General features: G+C 41.6%; 1 protein-coding gene across 2 annotated transcripts in view; it reads left to right on the top strand.

Moving 5' to 3' along the window:
- Window positions 1-22814, top strand: part of ATRN (attractin) — a 265369-nt gene that overhangs the window by 58054 nt on the left and 184501 nt on the right. For both annotated transcript variants that reach the window (XR_012639386.1, XM_074951939.1), the window contains exons 2-3: window positions 7076-7159; window positions 15625-15738. Coding sequence is in view for 1 of the 2 variants with exons in the window: in XM_074951939.1 (XP_074808040.1) it covers window positions 7076-7159; window positions 15625-15738 (198 nt within the window). In the remaining variant the exon portion in view is untranslated. The remainder of the gene's footprint in view (window positions 1-7075; window positions 7160-15624; window positions 15739-22814) is intronic.

A 22814-nucleotide genomic window follows, 5' to 3' on the forward strand; every position in this document is an offset into this window, starting at 1 on the left:
TCTGTGAGAGTGATGGGTCATCCTTCAGGATAGGTTGTAGATCCTTGATGATGCGTTGGAGAGGTTTTAGTTGGGGGCTGAAGGTGGTGGCTAGTGGCGTTCTGTTGTTTTCTTTGTTGGGCCTGTCCTGCAGTAGGTGACTTCTGGGTACTCTTCTGGCTCTGTCAATCTGTTTCTTCACTTCAGCAGGTGGGTATTGTAGTTGTAAGAATGCTTGATAGAGATCTTGTAGGTGTTTGTCTCTGTCTGAGGGGTTGGAGCAAATGCGGTTGTCTACAGCCAAGCTCTACAATACAATGGACCGTGTGGTGTGGTCTGGATGAAAGCTGGAGGCATGTAGGTAGGCATAGCGGTCAGTAGGTTTCCAGTATAGGGTGGTGTTTATGTGACTATCGCTTATTAGAACAGTAGTGTCCAGGAAGTGGATCTCTTGTGTGGACTGGTCCAGGCTGAGGTTGATGGTGGGATGGAAATTGTTGAAATCATGGTGGAATTCCTCAAGGAAGTGAACCTATCCTTGCAACAAAGCCCATTGCCAACTGTGTCCACATATCTATTCAGGGGACACCATCATAGGACCTAATCACATCAGCCACACTATCAAGAGGCTCGTTCACCTGCACATCTACCAATGTGATCTATGCCATTATGTGCCAGCAATGCCCCTCTGCCATGTACATTGGTCAAACTGGACAGTCTCTACATAAAAGAGTAAATGGACACAAATCAGACGTCAAGAATTATAACATTCAAAAACCAGTCGGAGAACACTTCCATCTCTTTGGTCACTCGATTACAGACCTAAAAGTGGCAGTTCTTCACAAAAAAACTTCAAAAACAGACTCCAACGAGAGACTGCTGAATTGGAATTAATTTGCAAACTGAATACAATTAATTTAGGCTTGAATAAAGACTGGGGGTGGGTGGGTCATTACACAAAGTAAAACTATGTCCCCATGTTTATTCCCCCCCCCCGACCCCCCCGCTGTTCCTCAGACATTCTTGTCAACTGCTGGAAATGGCCCACCTTGATTATCACTACAAAAGTCGTCGCCTCCCCCCCCCCCCCTCCTGCTGGTAATAGCTCACCTTACCTGATCACTCTCCTTACAGTGTGTATGGTAACACCCAGTGTTTCATGTTCTCTGTGTATATAAATCTCCCCACTGTAATTTCCACTGAATGCATCCGATGAAGTGAGCTGTAGCTCACGAAAGCTTATGCTCAAATAAATTTGTTAGTCTCTAAGGCACCACAAGTCCTCCTTTTCTTTTTGCGGATACAGACTAACATGGCTGTTACTCTGAAACCTGTCATTACAGAATGATGTAATGCATTGCTGGTTTAGGATAGAACAGTCAGAATACACAGCATTCAAGTTATGGATTAATATATGCGTACAATTTTTAGTTCATTTCTAGAATGCCCATCACCATAGTATCTAGGTGATAACATTATAAATATACAAAATACTGATGTCAATGAGTCAAACTGTTTGAGAATCAGTGACAGTATAGGACTCAAGAGACCTTTATTCCCAATAGTATGTTAGTAAAAAGATCTCTCTTATAATGGTTCTGGTTGTCATATCATCTGGTGTTGGGGTGGCACTAGCTACACTGCAAATTTTCCCATACCTTAAGTACCTTGCTCCTATATCATATGTTCTGATCGTATTCACATAGGGAAAACCAAACCATGTTTAAGGACATGATGGGCCCCTACCAGGCTCAAGTACAGTGCTTTAATATGGTAGATTTTTGTGTAGTGTAGACAGAGGACCAATATTAGAAAAAATCTAGGGTTTTTGTTTTTCATTAGTATTGGGAACCCAGTTTATTCGTTTATCAGCTCGTTTTTGTTGAATTTAACAATAAGGCTCCAGCCTTAGCTTGCTTTGGTGCCAAGTATTTCTCCTTATCTCCAGCTTGTGGGTTGTTCATACAATACCATGTGTTCTGTAATACCAGAGTGCAGAGAACGTAGCTTCAATTTCATTTGCTTTGGAAAGTGTTGAACTCTCTGCAGTGATACTTATTATACGTGGGTTTATTTGAGTTTAATGAAATATGTTCCAAAGGTTAGTGAGGGATGTAAATCATTTACAGATTAGTATTTCAGGTCTTGTTTTTACCAAGGAAACTTTGTTGATTTAAGTCTTGATTTTTTTTTAACTTAAACAGTTCATTTTGTTTTTGGATTGTTCAAATATGTCTAAGTTCTGTTAACACTGGAGCATGTAAGATTTCCTGGAATGTTTGAGACATTATCTTATATTGCCTTTGATCATTTTTCTGTAGTGAATGCCAGAGTAATTGTTTCCAGAGCAGAGCAGGTTGTTCATAATGATTCCTGGGTAAAGTTTGCTAGTTGTTTGAGAGCATGGCAGATTGTTTTTTAGCTCCTGAGATTTATTCCCTTTCCAAAGTGTGCATGCTATCAGTTGCAGGCAAAGTGCCTTCAGAGTTGAAACATCAGCTTATTTAAAATATTAAGATTCCCAGGCTCCCCATTGACGCTCTTTTCAAAAGCTTAATGTTTAGAAAAGAGGGCCAAATTTTTCAAATATTAGTGCCTAGAATTAGGTACCTGAGTCCTTGTTTAAAAATATAAATGGATAGTCTGACTCTTCAGAAATGCTGAACAATTGAAAAAACAAACAAACAAAAATAGTTCAAGCCTCCTCACTGAAGTTCATGGAAGCTGCAGGAACTCAGCACACCTCTGAAAATTGGGCCACTGCTCTAGTTGTCCCAAAATGGACTCGGTGCTGAACTTCAGGCTTAAAAGTTTTGGGCCCGGATATATTAAGCTGGAAAGTATAAAATGTAGAGCTGTGCAGAGAGTGGGAATTCAGTGACGACATCAACATTTGTTTTAGTTCCAATTTGAAACAAACACCCCAAATTTGAAATTTCTCAATGAAAGAAAATGTCAAAACTTTCATTTTGGGTCAGTCAAAATAGTTAGCTTCAGTAAAATGGGAACGTTTCACTTCCATGTGACTTTTATTTATAATATATAGCATACAAAATTTGAAAAAAAATTCCAAGCAAGTCATTTAGAAAGGAAAAGTTAAACCATTTTTTTCTTAAACATTGAAATGGGACATTTTGACATAGTTGGAACTTCTTTCCATTTTTGGTGAAATCCACATGATTTCATAAAGTATATTTCATTTTGGTGGAGCTGCATTCTCCAGAAATGGTTCTGTCTAACTTTTTTCCGACCAGCTCTGATAAAATATACTTCTCTGAGAACTTGTGAAGTTGCTTTAAAATACAAGCATATTCTCCAGTGGAGCGTCTTGTGGCTGCTCAGTTGCCAGAAAATGTTGCTGGAACATGCTGATTGCTACTTCACAATGGTTTTAATGCCAAAATTCTCTTGTAAAATTTTCCACTGGCTTTTGGTACTCTTCTTTTTATAATGCATCTGTGAGGAACCACTAGGACTACTTGGTCTCATTTTATGTGTATCTGTCAAACTGGACCAGATAGTTTTGGTCTTGATCTTGCTCTCTCCCCTAAATTCCGATGGATTCTCAAAAAGAAGAGGAGTACCTATGGCACCTTAGAGACTAACAAATTTATTTGAGCATAAGCTTTCGTGAGCTTGAAAGCTTATGCTCAAATGAATTGGTTAGTCTCTAAGGTGCCACAGGTACTCCTTTTCTTTTTGCGAATACAGACTAACACGGCTGCTACTCTGAAATGATGGATTCTCAGACTTTCTCAGGATGGGTTGCACGTGTCCACTGCTGCTGCTCCCTTGGGGAAGGATGTTGCTCAGCACCAGTCAATAGTTAAACTGAGGAAAAAAGCAAGGAACCTGTAACTTGTAGTGGTTTTAAATCTCACAAGCCCTGGGGTTCCAGAAGCCTGGTGAGCTTGTAAATAGTGGAATGACCCAAATGTGGGGGAGGGTGAATGAAGTCATGGTTTAGTACTCCGTTCTCTTCCAGATGGAGGGTGAGAGCCAGGATTTGGAGAAATTTTTCACATTTATCTCCTGGAAAGGACTCTTGCTTCCATGGTACTGAAATAGTGGGGACTTATGAGTGTGTAATTAAAAAATAGAGTTTTCAGTTGATATAATAACTGAAGCAGAGGTAGGATGTGAGATACAAAGCCACTACCCACAAGAAGTTTAGCTTCTTGGAGTAACTGCATTTTCTGCAGTGTGAGGATGGGTTTTTATTTGGGCTGTCGATTAATCACAGTTAACTCACGTGATTTACTCAAAATTAATCTCAGTTTAAAAAAAATTAACCTGGATGAATTGCGGTTTTAATCGCACTATTAAAGAATAGTATACCAATTGAAATTTTTTAAATATTTGTGGATGGTTTTTCTACATTTTCAAATATATTGATTTAAATTACAGCACAGAATACGAAGTGTACAGAGCTCACTTTGTTATTTTTTATTAAATATTTGCACTGTAAAAATGATGAAAGTGTTTTTTCAATTCACCTCATACAAGTACTGTAGTGCAATTTTTATCATGAAAGTGCAATTTACAAATGTAGATTTTTTTTTTTTGGTTATATAACTGCACTCAAAACTAAAGCAATGTCAAACTTTGTTTGTTTATATTTACGGGAGATAATGCTGCCTGCTTCTTGTTTATAATATCACCTAACAGTAAGAACAGGCGTTCACATGGCACTTCTGTAGCTGGCATTGCAAGGTATTTTATGTGCCAGATATGCTAAACATTCATATGCCTTCATGCTTCGGCCACCATTCCAGAGGACATCCTTGTATGCTGACGATGCTCATTTGAAAAAAAAAAAAAAAAAAAAAGCATTAATTAAATTTGTGACTGAACTCCTCGGCGGGGGAGAATTGTGTGTCTCCTGCTCTGTTTTACCTGCATTCTGCCATATACTTCATGTTATAGCAGTCTCAGATGATGACCCAGCACATGTTGTTTGTTTTAAGAACACTTTCACTGCAGATTTGACAAAATGCAAGAAAGGTACCAATGTGAGATTTCTAAAGATAGCTACGGTGCTTGACCCAAAAGTCTCAATTGCCTTCCAAAATCCGAGAGTGACGAAGTGTGGAGCATGCTTTCAGAAGTCTTAAAAAAGCAACACTCCGAAGCAGAAACTTACAGAACCCAAACCACCAAAAAAGAAAATCAACCTTCTGCTGGTGGCATCTGACTCAGATGATGAAAATGAACATGCGTCTATCCACACTGCTTTGGATAGTTATCGAGCAGAACCCGATATCAGCATGGACACATGTCTTTTGGAGAGGTGGTCAAAGCATGAGGGGACATATGAATCTTTAGTGCATCTGGCATGTAAATATCTTGCAATGCCAGCTACAACTGTGCCAGGCAAACACCTGTTCTCGCTTTCAGGTGACATTGTAAACAAGAAGTGGGCAGCATTATCTCCTGCAAATGTAAACAAACTTGTTTGTCTGAGCGATTGGCTGAACAAGAAGTAGGACTGAGTGGACTTGTAGGCTCTAAAGTTTTACATTGTTTTATTTTTGAGTGCAGGGTTTTTTTGTACATAATTCTACATTTGTAAGTTCAATTTTCATGATAAAGAGATTGCATTATAGTACTTGTATGGGGTGAATTGAAAAATACTATTTCTTTTGGTTTTTACAGTGCAAATATTTGTAATCAAAAATAAATATAAAGTTAGTGATGTACACTTCGTGTTCTGTGTTGTAATTGAAATTGATATATTTGAAAATGTAGAAAACACCCCAAAATATTTAAATAAATGGTATTCTATTGTTTAACATCACAATTAATCGTGATTAATGTTTTTAATCACTTGACAGCCCTAGTTTTCATAACATGTTATGATAGAATTTGCTAATTATCCTTAATTTATGAGGTTATATTGGGTACCTGCTGTTACAAATAATTTTGTCTACCTTTTAGTAAGATTGGATTTTATATAATTTAAAATGTGCATTTGTGTTGCTTAAAGTGGAGTATTAGCATACGCATTGCAAGTGACACACAGGCCTGAGTCTTAACTGGCCAATTGGAATGCTAATTTGGAAGTAATTACTCCCAGGGAGAAAAGGAAACATCAGAGAAATACAGTTTTAATTGAGGACACTTAATCACTCACTCCACACCAGTACATCCTCTCTTGCTCTCAAATTCTTCCATAAGTAGGATTTTGTTTTTGTTTTTACACAAACACCTCAAATGCTAGATTTTATGAATCTGCTAATGAGTGCCTAAAATCATACATTCAATCTGTGTCCAGCAGTGATGCATTTTAACAAAGACAGTGGAAAATAGTTTTGAGTAGTCTAAGGGGAAACAAATTGTTGGAAGAGGCAGCATATTTAAGAAATAAACTTATACCAGGAACAGGGACCATTGCCTGTAATGTGGGTTATCAAAGTCTTCAAAGCAGAAATGAGTTATAATTGATCCAGGCACTGACAGAGAGGGATTATTCCATTTTCAAATGGAGAGGAGACTAAGGGGAGTTCAGCACATAGGTCTCAGACGAGAGTCTGTAACATGAGTCGAATCTGGACTGGACCATAAGTTACCCTTGAGACTCTGCTTTTGAAAGTAGTACTTTGTTGTATTTTGAACGTTTTACTTTTGTAGTAACTTTGCAGTTTGTTTTAAACAAATCTTTCATTTTCTATTTGTTTTCACTACAGTCCTTATAAACAAGTACCTTGTTTCATCACTTTTCACTGCTCGATTAAGGGAAGCTCTGTTGCCATCCTCCCTACGTTACTCTTTCTGTACCTGTCTTCAGTTATGAAAGAAATACCATTTGTCTGAGTTGCTGGTCTGAGAAGGAAGCCAGATGAGAACACCACCTTGAATTTCCTGCAGAACTTGTGGGTACTCTGGCTAGTTACGACAAGGGGTACAGACCAAGAGTACAATAGCAGAATCCCAATTGTCTGATCCATTTGTGTGTGTATTTTTTATAATGGCCATTCAATAAATGAAAACCTAAAGCTGGGTGCTTTAATCAGGGTATTTTTTTGAAACTAAGATGGTTGGAAAAACTCAAGTATTTAATCACACTGGAACCTACATTTCTAATTTTTATTTACAGGCTAACTGGATCTTCTGGATATGTAACAGATGGGCCTGGAAATTATAAATACAAAACAAAATGCACATGGCTCATTGAAGGAAAGTAAGTAGCAAACATCTTAATTTTTAGAGGGTGTTATTTACAGTAATTTTAAGTGCAGTTCAATTTCTGAACACGTTTAGACCTTGGTTTCACTCACTTTTATGAATTATTGTGGGAAAGAACACTCTCATAATAATCAACATTGCCCTTTCTTTCTAAATGGTGAATTTCAATGGCTTGACTGCTTTATAAAATTGGATAGTTGAAAAGATCAAAATGAATAGAATTTTGTCCTTGTGGTAAAATGACTTAAATGTTATGGTTGTAAACCCTCCAGATTTCCGAATTTCAGATGGTAGGCTAGACTGCATTTGTAACTCCTCCCCCCCCCCCCCCCCATGCCAAAAGCAGAGAGCTCTAACTTTAAAGATATCCTGTGCATGGAAAAAAACTATCAATTTTCAAATAAATGCTGAGCTTCTGTTGCTTTCCAAATGTGTATTTACTCATTAGTTCCCAATGACTTCAAAGGAATGGTTGCCCTTCTTGGAAAGGTCTCTTAAAGTCTGAAAAGGCAGTTGGGAATCGCCCACACCAACATCCTCCTGTTGCTGTTGTAACCCACACACCTCCTGGGTGTAGTGATTGTTTCCCTCTAGTGGCATTGAGACCACTTAGAGATTAATGAGTCTGCTACAGCCTTAGTTAAGAGCCCTGTGGCTTCTAGCTCATGCAGTAGAGGCTCATGCATTTAGCTCCAAAGGTCCCAGGTTTGAGCCTGCCCGCCGATGACCGGGATCTGTTAGTGTTACACTGTGACATTGATCGCTTTTTTTTTTTTTTTTTTTTTTTTTTGCTTTTACTGACTTTTGCAGTAATTTTAAGAATGACACTTACAGCGTTTAGCTTCTGACAGTCATCTGATTAGTGGTGTAACCATCATAAATGTTTGTGTTTTTTAGATTTTTTTGTGTGTGTGTATGGGTGAGTGCTGGCACCAGAGCTGCAAAATCAGTCTAGTTTTTAAACATTTGAACTGTCAGCTGTCATGCATTAAACAGTGTAGCTTTAAGTGAGGTTGAAGCAGAACTGTGGAACTCTGGAAAGAGGCTAAATGGGCAGGTTTCTGAATAAAGACGAAGTTTTGTGATGGAATGAGTGACTTCATCTGTGCTGAAATTCATGGGAGTTGAGGTTACTCAGCATCTTGCGGGATCCAGTTCCCTAAGATCTTGAAACAGCAAAGAATACATTTTTAACAATGTTCTCTGCACATTTAGTTTCCGTTGGTTTTGTAAAAAGATTTGACTCCACCCTGTTTTGAATTTCAAATAATAGAAGAAAAGGAGGACTTGTGGCACCTTAGAGACTAACCAATTTATTTGAGCATACGCTTTCGTGAGCTACAGCTCACTTCATCGGTTAGTCTCTAAGGTGCCACAAGTACTCCTTTTCTTTTTGCGAATACAGACTAACACGGCTGTTACTCTGAAACAAATAATAGAAGAGGTCTGTGTTTGTCTCTGTGGAATGTTCCTTAAAATTCTCCAAAGCTCAACAATTCTATTATAACAAGCTTTAATCTCATATCACTATGCTAAAGTTTTCTACTTATTAACTTATTTTTTGCAAAGAAAATGTTCTAGTCACAATTCCCTGATAAACATCAAAATAGCTAATCTTAGTTCAGGTGCAGCGTTTCCTTGCATGTATCCGGCTGCTTTCCCAGGAAAACATATATTCTATGAGGAGTGAGTGAGGGATCTTCTTCCTCAGTCATACCACATGTTTGGTGTAGAGAGATGCACAAAATGAACCTGTTAGTTGAAGTACTGAGCTGCACACAAAGCTCTTCTAGCTTATCATTCTCACTTGACTTTAGTCTTGGCATCAGAGGACAGTGTGAATGAGGGTTCAGGCTGGGCAGAAAGGAGACAGTAGAGAATTACGCTGCCAAAAACAAAGCACATGTCCTTACAGAAATAGTCTGTTCTATCTCTGGTTTGCCAAATGTAAAGGTATGCCATTCTGAAGTATAGTTTCTACTCTGAAAAGTTTCTATAAAACTGTTGATTGTGTAGGTGTCTTCACATTATGCCCTGAGTGAATCCTGCGCTGCTGTTAAGAGAGCTCTTGAGCCTAGTAGACAAAGGTGTGTATCAAGATGCAGTAGCAGGAAGTTGAAGCCAGACAAATTCAGACTGGAAGTAAGATGCAGAGAAATCGTGTAAACTGCTGAACATTCCCTACCTTTTCATGCTTGGTAGGCTCACCACGCCTGTAAAACAGGGACTGTTGGAACCCGCAAAGCACTTGTGGCAGACTCCAGCATCGATTCCAGCCTTCAAAAGGATTTGAGTACTTTTGTTCTCATCCAGTGCCAGGATCTCTTGTAGCCGCTGTCCAGGAGAAGTTCAAACAGCAATGACCTCCCAAACCAACACAAAGGGAGAAAGCTCCAGCTTTGTGGTGTGTATTTGGGCAATAAAGTCTACCTCCTAGCCAGTCTCTAGATGTGAGAAACTAATTACCCAGAACTGGTAGCAAAATACAATTATTTGCCCTGGGACAAGCTGTCTCAATTTATGGTCGCACTTCCTCTAGAGCAGGGGTGGGCAATCTTTGTGGCCCGAGGGCCACATCGGGGTTGCGAAACGGTATGGAGGGCCTAGTAGGGAAGGCTGTGCCTCCGCAAACAGCCTGGCCCCTTTCCCCTATCCACCTCCTCCTGGGACCCCCGTCCCTAACTGCCTCCCCAGGACCCCACCCCCTATCGAACCCCCCCTTCACCCTGTCTCCTGACTGCCCCATCCGACCACCCCTTGTGCCCTGACTGTCCCCCGGGACCTCCTGCCCCTTATCCAACCCCCCGCCCTTCCCGCCCCCTTACCATGCCGCTCAGAGTGGCAGGACTGGCTTACTGGAAAGCCTGGGAAGTGGGTGGGCGCAAGCCGTGCTGCCCACGCAGCGGCATTGGTGCAGGGGAGGGAGGACAGCGGGGGAGGGGCTGGAGGCTAGCCTCCCCAGCCGGGAGCTCAGGGACCGGGTAAGATGGTCCCGTGGGCTGTAGTTTGCCCACCTCTGCTCTAGAGTCTAGGAAAGAGTTCAAATCTATAATGAATGAGGAGAAGCTGATATCTCACACTTCTCTGTGGGCTGCACTAGATTCATCTAATACAGCGTCACTCACCACGGTCACATCTGAGATGTAAAGATTATCCTGGTTCCAAGCATTTGGGATTCCCATGGAGATCCAAAGAACTGAGTAGGGCTGTCGATTAATTGCAGTTAATTCACGTGATTAACTCAAAAAAATTAATCGTGATTAAAAAATTATTCGTGATTAATTGCAGTTTTAATTGCACTGTTAAATAATAGAATACCAGTTGAAATTTATTAAATATTATGCATGTTTTTCTACATTTTTATATATATTGTATTCTGTGTTGTAATTGAAATCAAAGTGTATATTTTGCTTACAAATATTTGAACTGTAAAAATGATAAAAGAAATAGTATTTTTCAATTCACCTCATACAAGTACTGTAGGGCAATCTCTTTATAGTGAAAGTGCAATTTACAAAGGTAAATTTTTTTTGTTTGTTACGTGACTGCATTCAAAAACAAAACAATGTAAAACTTCAGAGTCCACTCAGTCCTACTTCTTGTTCAGCAAATCGCTAAGACAAACAAGTTTGTTTACATTTACAGGAGCTAATGCTGCCCTCTTCTTATTTACAATGTCACCAGAAAGTGAGAACAGGCATTTGCATGGCATTTTGTAGCCTGCATTGCAAGGTATTTACATGCCAGATATGCAAAACATTTGTATGCCCCTTCATGCTTTGGCCACCATTCCAGAGGACATGCTTTCATGCTGATAATGCTCATTAAAAAAATAAGCATTAATTAAATTTCTGACTGAACTCCTTGGGGCAGAATTGTATGTCCCCTGCTCTGTTTTACCCACATTCTGCCATATATTTCATGTTATAGCTGTCCTGGATGATAACCCAGCATATGTTGTTCTTTTTAAGAACACTGTCCCTGCAGATCTGACAAAACGCAAAGAAGGTACCAGTGTGAGATTTTTAGAGCTACCTACAGCACTTGACCCAAGATTTAAGAATTTGAAGTGCCTTCCAAAATCTGAGAGGGACAGGGTGTGGGGCTTGCTTTCAGAAATCTTAAGAGCATGTAGAAGGGTTCGGCCAGAGCTCGTCCCTCTCCAGGGCGGCAGGGAACCACCCCGCCTTGCTACATCTGTCTGGGTACGTCCGAGGAACTCGTCTGGCTGCGGGGTCTCACGCAGCAGTAGAGGCAAAACAGCAGTTACTCACGCCCGGTTGGCAGACAGTAGCGAGTCCCACGCTCCGGTCCTTGGACAGGAACGGTGCAAACCGTTAAGCAATAAGCCCAGGCCCTATGTTAGGGCGGGCGGCAAAGAGTCCATGGCACAGGCCCTCAGGCAGGGGCTGAGCAAACAAATAAGCACCAAGCCCAGGCCCTGAGAAAGGGGCTGAGCAAAGAGGTAAGTTCAGGAGACCCTGGCCCTGGCTCCGAAGGGCCTGGGAGAGGGGGAGACTGTCACCTGCATGTTGGGTGGCAGGGGGGATGCAGGCCCACCCACTCCGCTGCGTCCCATCTTGGGGCCCTAGCAGCGGCAGACGGCCTGCTGCTGTGTCAGTGGGGATCCTGGCTGCAATACACTGACATCGGCTCTAGGTGTGCTGCAGCCAGACTAGGGTCGGCTGCCCCCGGGCTACTTCCTACCTCCCCGTCTAGAGGTACCTGCACTTGGACAGTGTCCTCCAGGGAATCAAGTACCATGGGTTCCTCAGGTACCCAGCAAGTGGTAGGCTTGGCAGCTTCTCTGGGTAACTTGCCACAGGCAGGCTTAACAGTTTCTCTGGGGTCTGGTCAGGCCTTGGCTCGGTCGCCAATTGCAGGAGTCTCCCAACCGGGAGCTAGGCCACAGGCGTCTGGCTTGTCCAGCGGCTGGGTCTCTAGTGAGCACTGGGGTTCGGCTTTTGTGCTTCCTGTCCTGCGCCTTGACCTCTGGGGGGCTGGCGCAGGCTCCACTGGCTCTGCCCACTTTGGCGTCCGGAGCGGCTCGTCCCTCTCCAGGGCTGCGGGGAACCACGCTGCCTCGCTACAGAGCAACACTCTATGCAGAAACTACAGAACCCGAACCACCAAAAACCAAGCTTGTGCCGGTGGCATCTGACTCAGATAATGAAAATGAACATGCGTTGGTCCGCGCTGCTTTGGATTATTGTTGAGTATAACCTGTCGTCAGCCTGGACACATGTCTTCTAGAGTGGTGGTTGAAGCATGAAGGGACATGTGAATCTTTAGCGCATCTGGCACCTAAATATCTTGCGACATTGGCTATAACAGTGCCACGAGAACGGGCAGCATTATCTCCTGCAAATGTAAACCAACTTGTTTGTCTGAGTGATTGGCTGAACAAGAAGTAGTACTGAGTGGACTTGCAGGCTCTAAAATTTTACATTGTTTTATTTTTGAATGCAGGTTTTTTTGCACATAATTCTACATTTGTAAGTTCAACTTTCATGATAAAGAGATTGCATTACAGTACTTGTATAAGGTGAATTGAAAAATACTATTTCTTTTGTTTTTTTTACAGTGCAAATACTTGTAATCAAAAATAAATATAAAGTGAACACTCTACACTTTGTATTCTGTGTTGTAATTGAAATCAATATATTTGAAAATGTAGAAAACATCCAAAAGCATTTAAATAAATGGTATTCTATTATTGTTTAACAGTGCGATTAATCATGCGATTAATCTTTTTAATTGCTTGACAGCCCTACAATTGAGGGCTTTCTCTTTGAGGACAATGAATTTCTTAATTCAAAGACAGATGAGGCCTTCCATTCTTTAAAGGACTCCCAGAATGATCCATGTTCCCTTGGCCTGTGTGTCTCAGCTCCAAGAAGGAAGCAGGAAAGATCTGAGAGCTCCTTCAGGCAACAGCCGCCTGCTCAATACTACTAGAGACTGCAGAGGACTCCAAAACCACTGAGGAAGAAGCAGAGGTTCCAGTGCAAGTGACCTTCCTCCTCTTTTTCCACTGTCTGGCAGTCTGGGTCTTCTGCCAGGTGGCAAGTTTGATGCCAGTGTCAAGAGCTTTGGAAAGCCATCAGATGATCTCTTCCATTCTACATCCTCCCCCTGGCAACCATCTCTATAATTTTAGAGGTCTGGACATGGATCACTTTGGACCAGTGGATCCTAGAAACTGTAAACAAGGAGTATTCGACCAATTCCAGTCCCTTCCTCATATTCCCTACCTGCTTCCCTCTCCATTTTTAGGGACCCCTTTCATGAGAGATTGTTAAAGTAAGAAATACTCTTTTTACAGCTTGGAGCAGTAGGGAACGTGCCCTTTATGTTCAGAGAGAGGTTTTTTTTATTCCCATTATTTTCTCCTCCCAAAGAAGAAAGGGGTAGGCATCCCTTTTCTGGACCTTTTGATGTCTCCGCAAGTTCATCCATCATTGAAAATTCAGGATGATGACTCTGGCTTTCATAATTCCCTTGTTAGGTCCTTAAGACTGATTCAGGGCTCTCAACTTCCAAGACACTTACTTGCACATTCATTCATCTGGTCCATGGGAAATACTTCCGATTTGTAATATGAACATTTCACTGCCAGTACGAAGTCTTGCCCTTTGGTCTTCCACAGCACTGAGGGTATTCACCAAGTACTTGACGGTTGTGGCAGCTCATCTGAAGAGATAAGGGACCCATGTTTATTCAGACTCAACTACCATTTCAATTCATGTAACTTTAAAATACTTCATCACCCTCCTATCCAGGGCCACATTGTGTTTTCTCATCATACAGTAGACCAAGGGTTCTCTAACTTCATTGCACCGCAACCCCCTTCCGACAACAAAAAATTAGTACATGACCCCAGGAAGGGGGACCGAAGCCAGAGCCCGCCTGAGTCCCACTGCTCCGGAGGGTAGCACAAAGCCAAAACCTGAGCCCCACCACCCCAGGTGAGGAAGAGGTCAAAGCCCAAAGGCTTTAGCCTGAGCCTTGCCACACAGGGTTGAATCCCTTGGGCTTTGGTCCTGCATGGTGGGGCTTGGGCTTTGAGAACCGCTGCAGTAGATGGATTCCTGAAAAGTCACATACATGGTTATTTCCCCCCAATTTAGGAGCCCCCTTCCTCTTTCTGTCTCAATAGAGGATTAGCAAGGTAGATGGGTTCCCACCCTTCGAGTCTTTAGCAACTTGTTCGCTATACCACCTTCCAGTGAAGACTGCTTTTTTAGTGCTTTTTTTTTTACAGCTCAAAGGATAGGTGGCACATGGCAGATCCTCCTTGTATAGTGTTTCATAAGGATAGCGTCACAATCAGACCTCGTCTCAAGTTCCTTCCAAAAATTGTTTGAGTTCCATATGAACCAGTCTGTTCATCTCCCAGTTTTCTTCCCCAAGCCTCACTCCCAGGGAAAGCAAAGTTTCACACACTTGTAGTAAGGGCACTGGCTTTTTATATTGGCAGGCCGAAACCATTCAGGAACACACTTACATTGTTTGGCCTTTGCAGAAATGGTTAAGGGTCAGTCACTATTCTCTCAGATTATCTAAGTGGGACTCCAACTGTATGAGAACTTTTTATGGGTTAGTCACTTGGTCACATTAGAGCTCAGGCAGCCTCTGCTGCCTGTTTCAAAAACATCCCTAGTTCTGAAATCTATAGGGCAGCTACATGGAGCTGAGTACACACCTTTGCAAGACACTACTCTTTCGTTCTCTCTGGTCATTGTTTAAGTATCTTATGCTGTATATGTTGTTATACCATATTTATCCAATTCCATGCAAACAAATAAATGCTTGTTAGTCACCAAAAGTGGAATCTATTTTTCCTCAAGTCACTGTCTAATAATTGAATACTTACCTTACAGAAATTGAGAAGTGTGGATATCAAGGATCTCATGGCCCAGCCTCCTTTCCTGCTTTTCATAGAATCCTAGAATATCAGGGTTGGAAGGGACCTCAGGAGTTCATCTAGTCCAACCCCCTGCTCAAAGCAGGACCAATCCCCAATTTTTGCCCCAGATCCCTAAATGACCCCCTCAAGGATTGAACTCACAACCCTGGGTTTAGCAGGCCAATGCTCAAACCACTGAGCTATACCCCTCCCACCTACAGAATTCTGTATTGGCATAGGAACAGAGGGATGGCTGGGTCTAGCCTGCCCTTAATGCCTTTGGGGGGCTGGGGTGGGGCGGTGAGAAAGTTCTGGGCACAGGTGTGGCCCCAGTGGACACTGCTAGCCAAATCTCATGCATGGGCTACATAGAGTAGAATCTAAATGGACAACATATCTTGAGAAATCACAGTTACTGTAAGGTGAATAGCTGATTTTTTTTTTTTTTTTGAGTCACTTTGAGAGTGAAACTGCACATCAAGGCAGTTGTTTGGAGATGCTGCCATTGTGGGTTTTTTGTATGGTTAATGTAGGGTTTATTTTTTGTTTAGGCCAAATACAATCCTGAGGCTTCGATTCAATCACTTCGCTACAGAATGCAGTTGGGACCATTTGTATGTGTATGACGGAGACTCAGTTTATGCTCCATTATTGGCAGCCTTTAGGTAAGTCCTACCCACACAGTATGAAGCTAATTGTATATTATGCTATTATTTTACTTGACTCCTAAATGAAGATTTGGCTTTCCAAGGAAAAAAAAAAAGATCTAAGTATCATAAATATATAGCTCTGTGTGTGTACTGGTGATAAGTGTACTGTTACTCAAACCATAGCCAACCAATAGTAAAAACTGTTAGTATTTCTCTGAGGGATGGATCAGGGGATTTCACGGTAGTACACTTGAATCCTTATTTTGTGTGAACTACATAAATCCTGTTGTTTTCTTGTTTTAATACCAAAAATGTTTAATTTGAAGTTATTCATTACGCAAGCCTTATGTAAACTACAAAATCTGCCCTTAAAGTATCAGGCTTACACATGGTAGTGAACGTATTATGTTATAGTAGGTTTGGGTCTTGCTTGTGTGCCTGGAACCAAGCAGAACTGCAGACATACGTTCCTCACAGACGGCTCAGCAGCACCCTCAATTATATAGTGTTTTTTTTTTTTTTTTTTCAAAAAGCCAAAACTTAAAGCTAGTTTCTTCCAGTAATTTTGGAAGAGAGATTCTTGTTTACTTCTCATGAAGTCATTTGGATGCCACATTGATGGACCTTTTAAAAAACGAATACAGGTAGACTGATAAGCTCCTGGGGACGAGGGAGATTTGGCAGTATTGGTAGTAACATAAGGCATTATGGCTGCTGGTGCCAAGAGGTTAATAATTTAAGTGCAGAAGAAAGATCTAAATACAATATAGTTTAGTTTTGTAGCAACAGACCACCTTATGTTCTTGCCTTCTTCAGCTGAGGTAAATAGATCCCAGAAGATACATATGAATTGTTAATACCCACATTGGACTCGAATCCTTTCCTACGGGCCAGCTGTGCTCCCGTTTCCAGAATTACCATTGTACTTAATTTACACTTCAGTTTTCATATAATTTTCCAAAAATACATTACATTTGCTCTAAACATGACAGCTTTCTACGCTGTATGTAGAAAAGGGAACAAGAATGAGGTAGAGACAATGGACAGGGAAAGGAAGGACAAAAAAGGTTGTAACTTATTAAAAACAAATTAGTGGGTTTTTTTACTTTCAATGAAAATGTAAAGATTCCTGTAAACCAGGGGTGGGCAAACTACAGCCCGCAGAGAGTGGGGTCTGGGGTTGTCGCCCTCCAGCGCTCCAGCCGTGGAGCAGGGTCGGGGGCCGCTCCACGCTGCTTCCGGAAGCAGCGGCATGGCCCCACTCTGGCTCCTATGTGTAGGGGCAGCCAGGGGGCTCCGCTCTGCATGCTGCTGCCACACCAAGCACCACCCCCGCAGCTCCCATTGGCTGGGAACTGCAGCCGATGGAAGCTGCAGGGGCGGTGCCTGCTGATGGGTGCTCCTGCGTAGGAGCCAAAGTGGGGACATGGCCTCTGCTTCTGGGAGCCGCTTGAGGTAAGCGCCGCCTGGAGCCTGCACCCCATAGCCTCTCCCCATGCCCCAACCCCCTCCCCCAGCCCTGATCCTCCTCTCACCCTCTGAACCCCTTGGTCCCAACCCGGAGCACCCTCCTCCACCCCAAACTCCTCATTCCCCGCCGGAGCCAGCACCCTACTCCCCAGCCCGGAGCCCCCTCGTGCACCCTGAACTCCTCATTTCTGGCCCCACCCTGAGCCCTCACCCCCAGCCAGAGCCCTCACCCGTCCCGCACCCCAACCCCAATTTTGTGAGCATTCATGGCCCGCCATACAATTTCTATTCCTGGATGTGGCCCTCGGCCCGAAAAGTTTGCCCACCCCTGCTGTAAACACTCTACTTGTATTTAGGGCTCAAAAAGAGGAAGCACAATTAGGATATCATATTATTCTCGTTCCTATTTTATACATGGGAAAATGTTTGGCTTTAAAAAGAAAATTAAGTGACTTGGCTTTGGGTCATCAATTTGGGTGACATCTGCGCTGGGAAAAAAATTTTCATTTTCCTGACTCCAATCATCAGCTCTTATGAAGCTGATTCTTAGTACATTGCTGAACAGGTGGAATAAGCATGGAATGTGCCTCCAGTTTTTATATATTTTCCCCAAATTAGTTGGTTTTTAAAATGAGGTTATAGGTAGTTCATAGCATTAAAATTTGTGATTCATAGTTTAAAATCATGTTGCAAATCACCAGGAAGTCTGTGCCTGAAAATTTGAGCATAATGCGATGGTGCTTTTGAGGTAGAAAAATTATATTCAATTGTTTAATTGCTGCTTTAGTTGGCATTTGAATTACACTCTTCATTAGTACAGAGCTGATTTGCTCTCTAAACTGATTTGAAGAAATAGCAGATGCCTCTAATCCTGATGAAGGGTGAAAAAAGGCATCTGTTCAAAAATCCTCCTCCTAGTACTATAACACAAGAGAACTGTGTAGAATTTTTAAGGAACTATGGCCATGATGTCTCACTTTCCTTGGGTTGAATTTTAATATTTACTGTTATCACTTTCTTTAGCTTTTCACCTCTTTTCCTCATTGACTATGCTGACAGAGCACTTGTAGGAATTAAAGGGTGCAGAGTGTATGCTTTTAAACCTTCAAAATTTGTTATTAACTTATTATGCACAAAACATGTGAGAGTGGTGTTATTTGTATTACAGTAGCATCCAGAGCCCAGTCAAAAGGGGGAATACAGACACATAGGAGCAGACAGACTTTCTCCTCAAAGAGCTAAGACAAAATGCAAAAAGTCGGTGTAACAAACAAATGTAGGGAGGATGAGGGAATCGGGAGAAGAAAATGTGTCTAATGCAGGTTTGAAGTTATTCCATTTGCTTGACTTGAAAATTTGTGGGCACTGCTCGTCTATGTAACCATATTTTCCGCTGTTTCCTCATCCTGCCTCCGTTTCTTTGTTACAGCCACTTGATGTATGAGATCTTTAATAAACTCATAAATTTGGGACAGGGAATGTCTCTCACCATGTTCTTATATAATGCTTACCTGCGTGGGGCCTTGATCTGGATCCTACTATAACATGAGACGTAGAAGTAGTAATAATCTGTGTTGCACATTTCCTTTTCTGTTCTGCTCCCTATTTGCTAAGTTAAGATTTGTTATGTGGGGTGATATGCATTAATTAGAAACCTGTATATTAGAACATGCTGGTATAGATTTACTGTGGTGCATTTTCAATTGCTCATAGCTATTTGCTCACACATAGAATAGAATCATAGAATATCAGGGTTGGAATGGACCTCAGGAGGTCATCTAGTTCAACCCCCTGCTCAAAGTAGGGCCAATCCCCAATTTTTGCCCCAGATCCCTAAATGGCCCCCTCAGGGATTGAACTCACAACCCTAGGTTTAACAGGCCAATGCTCAAACCACTGAGCTATCCCTCCCCTCATGCAAGTGCAGCCGCTCAGTGGTATATTGAAATAACACAATTCTAGGTTGGTTGAGATGAGATATCAGAAGCTTGCCTCTGATTTCTTGAGCATATGCTGAGCCTTTTCTTCCTGTTCTTTCTACCCGAAGGTGCCATGGCCTAAAAGAATGAGCTTGGGGTTTATTACATGTGCCTTACAGCACTCGATAATGAAGACAAATATCATTGCTTACATTTTGCAAATGGAATAACTGAAGCACCAAGAAGTTTATATGGCCAGTGGCACTTAACAAATCAGTGCCAGAAATAGGTCTGTTCACTGCTGTTCAGATACTACAGTGATGGGCAGTAGAATAAAGGCTCAGAGAACGTCTGTGCCTCATTCAGTCCAAATCTGATAGTTCGGATGGAGCTGAACAACAGTAAAGTTGAGCATTAAAAAGGCTGCATTTCTTACTACAGAACATTAGTGCATACGTCCATTGTATTCTGTTTATCCAGGAGGGGATGATACATATTTGCTGGAGAAGAGATGTCTGAACAGAAGCTTTTTTACATTTGTTTCAACTCAAAGTTCTAAAGAATGTATTGCAGGGAAAACCCAGAATTCACAATGGAGTGAGCTAAGTTGCTCAAAATGTCTTCATTTCTAGTATCCAGGGTCCTGGAAGCTCTCAAAGAAAGAGGCAAGACCTGCTCTTCACACCTACGCTCTCTGTATGTTTATATAAAAACTTTGATTGGAAGTAAATTTAACGGACTCTTCTGTTTGAGAGGCCTAGGTTCATAATTTAAGGCCAGAAGAGACCACTGGACCATCTAGTCTGATCTCCTGCATAACACAGGCCACAGGACTTTTGTTAATTAATTTGTGCCTAAAGTAGAATAGTGGTGATTGAACTAGAGCATATTCTTGAGATAAAATCATCTTAATTACAATATTTCCAGTGATGGAGAGTCCACCACTACTCTTGACAGGTTGTCTCCATGTTAATTACCCTTTCTGTTAAAAATGCACACCTTATTTCTAGTCTGAATATGTCTAGCTTGAATATGCCTGGCTTCAATTTCTAGCTATTGGATCTTGTTATATCTTTGTCTCCTAGATTGACGTGCCCTCTATTATCAAATATTTGTTCCTCATGTCGGTACTTGTAAACTATGATCAAGTTACCCTTTAACTTTTTCTTTGATAAGCTGAATAGATTGAGGTCCAAGAATCTTTCACTGTCAGGCATGTTTTTCAGTCCTGTAATCATTCTTGAGGTTCTTCTTTGAACCCTCTCCAGTTTATCAACATCTTCTTTATTTGTGTATTCCATAACTGGGCACAGTATTCCAGTTGCGGTCTCACCCCAATGCCGGTTATAGAAGTAAAATAACCTCTGCACTCCTATTCATTATTTCCTCCGGTTAGACTTCGCAGAATCACATCAGCCCTTTAAGTCACATCATCACAGTGGGAGCTCATGTTCAGCTGATTATCTACCATGACTTCCAAATCTCTTCCATGTCACTACTTCCCATGATAGAGTACCCCATCCTGTAAATATGGGATACATTCTTTGTTCCTAGATGTATGACCTAACATCTGGCCATGTTGCAACACATTGTTTTCTTATGCTCAGCTTACCAAATGGTCCATATAGCTCTGTAGTGGTCTGTCCTCTTCATTATTTACCCTCTCCTTCAAGATGTCATCTTCAAGCTTTAACAGTGGTGATTTTGTGTTTTCTTTAAGATTATTGATAAAAACATTAAATGGCGCAGAGCTGAGAACCAGTCTGTGTGGGACCTCGCTAGAAACACACACACTGAGTGATCATTCCTCGTGTACAATTATGTTTTGAGACCCATTAGCCAGTTTTTAATCCATTTAGTGTGTGCTAAGTTGATTTTCTGTCATTTTAGTTTCTTAATCAAAATGTCATGCAGTACCTAGTCAAATGTCTTTCAGAAGTTTTAAGTATATTTCATCAACACCATGATCTCCATTAACCCAATTTGTAATTTCAACAAAAAAGTAGATCAAGTTAGACAAGCTGTATTTAAACAGCATCTATTTTAGGGCATAAAGATAAGCCCTCAAAGTTTGTGTGAAGTGGATCTCTGTTTACAGCTGAAGAGGTTTTGAGGGTAGAAAGTGTCCCTGGTCTTTTTAAACTAAGGGCTCTGAACTGAATATTGTCACTTGATGGACTGAAGAAGATTTTTTTTTTTTTGTCAGGAGCTTAAGTCTTTGGTGCCAGATATTTAATTGATAGCAATAGAATTCATGCTGAAAAATAAGTTTTGGCACCGTAGGCGTTAACACGGTTAAATTAACATAGGGCATCTGTCTATGAATAACTACTTTAACACACTAGAAATATTTTAATAAGTCGCCGCTGTGGTGGTAAAACAAGACATTTGTTGTTCTTACACTTGTCCCTTGCAACAGTTGATTTCACTTGACATACTGTAATGAATTATGGGCTTTACAGGAATGAATCTAAAGTGGCATGAATTCATTATTAAGCTTGTTCATGGGACACATTTGCTAAACTAAGATTGATACTGTTTTCTTAGCATAGTTTAGAAGAAGGACAATGTAACCTAGATAGTAAAGTGCTGATCGAGCAAAGAGAACTTTTTGAACAAGCCCCTGCGCCTGCATGAAGCATCATTGACTTCTGGGGAACTCTGCGTGGGTGCAGGTGTCCACCTTCATTGCTCTTAACGTAGGATCAAGCCTGTAATGGTTTCAAGGACCTGAACTGCCGGGTCTATGTTAAACTAAGATAAAATGGTGCTCTCTTGCTTACATCGCTGTATGGGGAGTAAGTGTACGGTAGCCTTCCTACCACAGCTTTGTGTTACTTTTGTCCTTTTTCTTTTCCTGTTGTCCTTTGTATCTTTGTATTTTTGTCTGTCCCATCACAATTCTCAAGTTGTCTCTTAGGTGTTTCACTCCCTTCTGTGTGCAGGCAGCGCTTATTAGACTTTTGACATTTGATAAGGTGGAAGGTAATGTCTCAAGAGAACATGATTCTTGTATATGCACTCTGCTGCCTGCATCCTGCAGGGAGAAGAGACCACACAAGAATGGGAATTATTAAAAATGAAGCATGCAGGGGGGAGAGAATCTAATAGAGCAGGGGAGACAGGAATTCTGGGTACTGCTGTCAGCTCTGCCATTGACTCTGCCACTCAGACAATTGCTGCATTAGTTCCCGCACCTATAAAAGAGGGAAATTTTACTTACCTTACCTGGATGTTGAGACTGACTACTGTGAAGTGCTCGGAGATCGTCCGAGAGAACCTAGGGATGACAACCTCTGAAACAGGCTAGTCTAGAGCAGCGTAAGGGCTTCAGGAGATTCTGGACCAGATTAAAGCATGTTTTTTAAAGGTTGTCATCTTTCCAATTCTCCCCATTACATTACCGAATTCTGATGAAATTCAATAAAGACAAGTGCAGAGTACTTCACTTAGGAAGGAAAAGTCAAATGCACAAGTACAAAATGGGGAATAACTGTTGAGGTGGTAGTACTGTGGAAAAGTATCTTGGGATTATAGTGAACTGCAAACTGAATGAGTTGTCAATGTGATGCAGCTGCCAAAAAGGCTATTATTATTCTCAGGTGTGGTAACAGGAGTGTTGTATGTAAGACACTGAAGGTAATTGTCCTGCTTTACTCGGTACTGATGAGGCCCCAGCTGGAGTACTGTGTCCAGTTCTGG

The sequence above is a fragment of the Natator depressus genome, chromosome 4, assembly GCF_965152275.1.
Source record: "Natator depressus isolate rNatDep1 chromosome 4, rNatDep2.hap1, whole genome shotgun sequence".
Classification (NCBI taxonomy): domain Eukaryota; kingdom Metazoa; phylum Chordata; order Testudines; family Cheloniidae; genus Natator; species Natator depressus.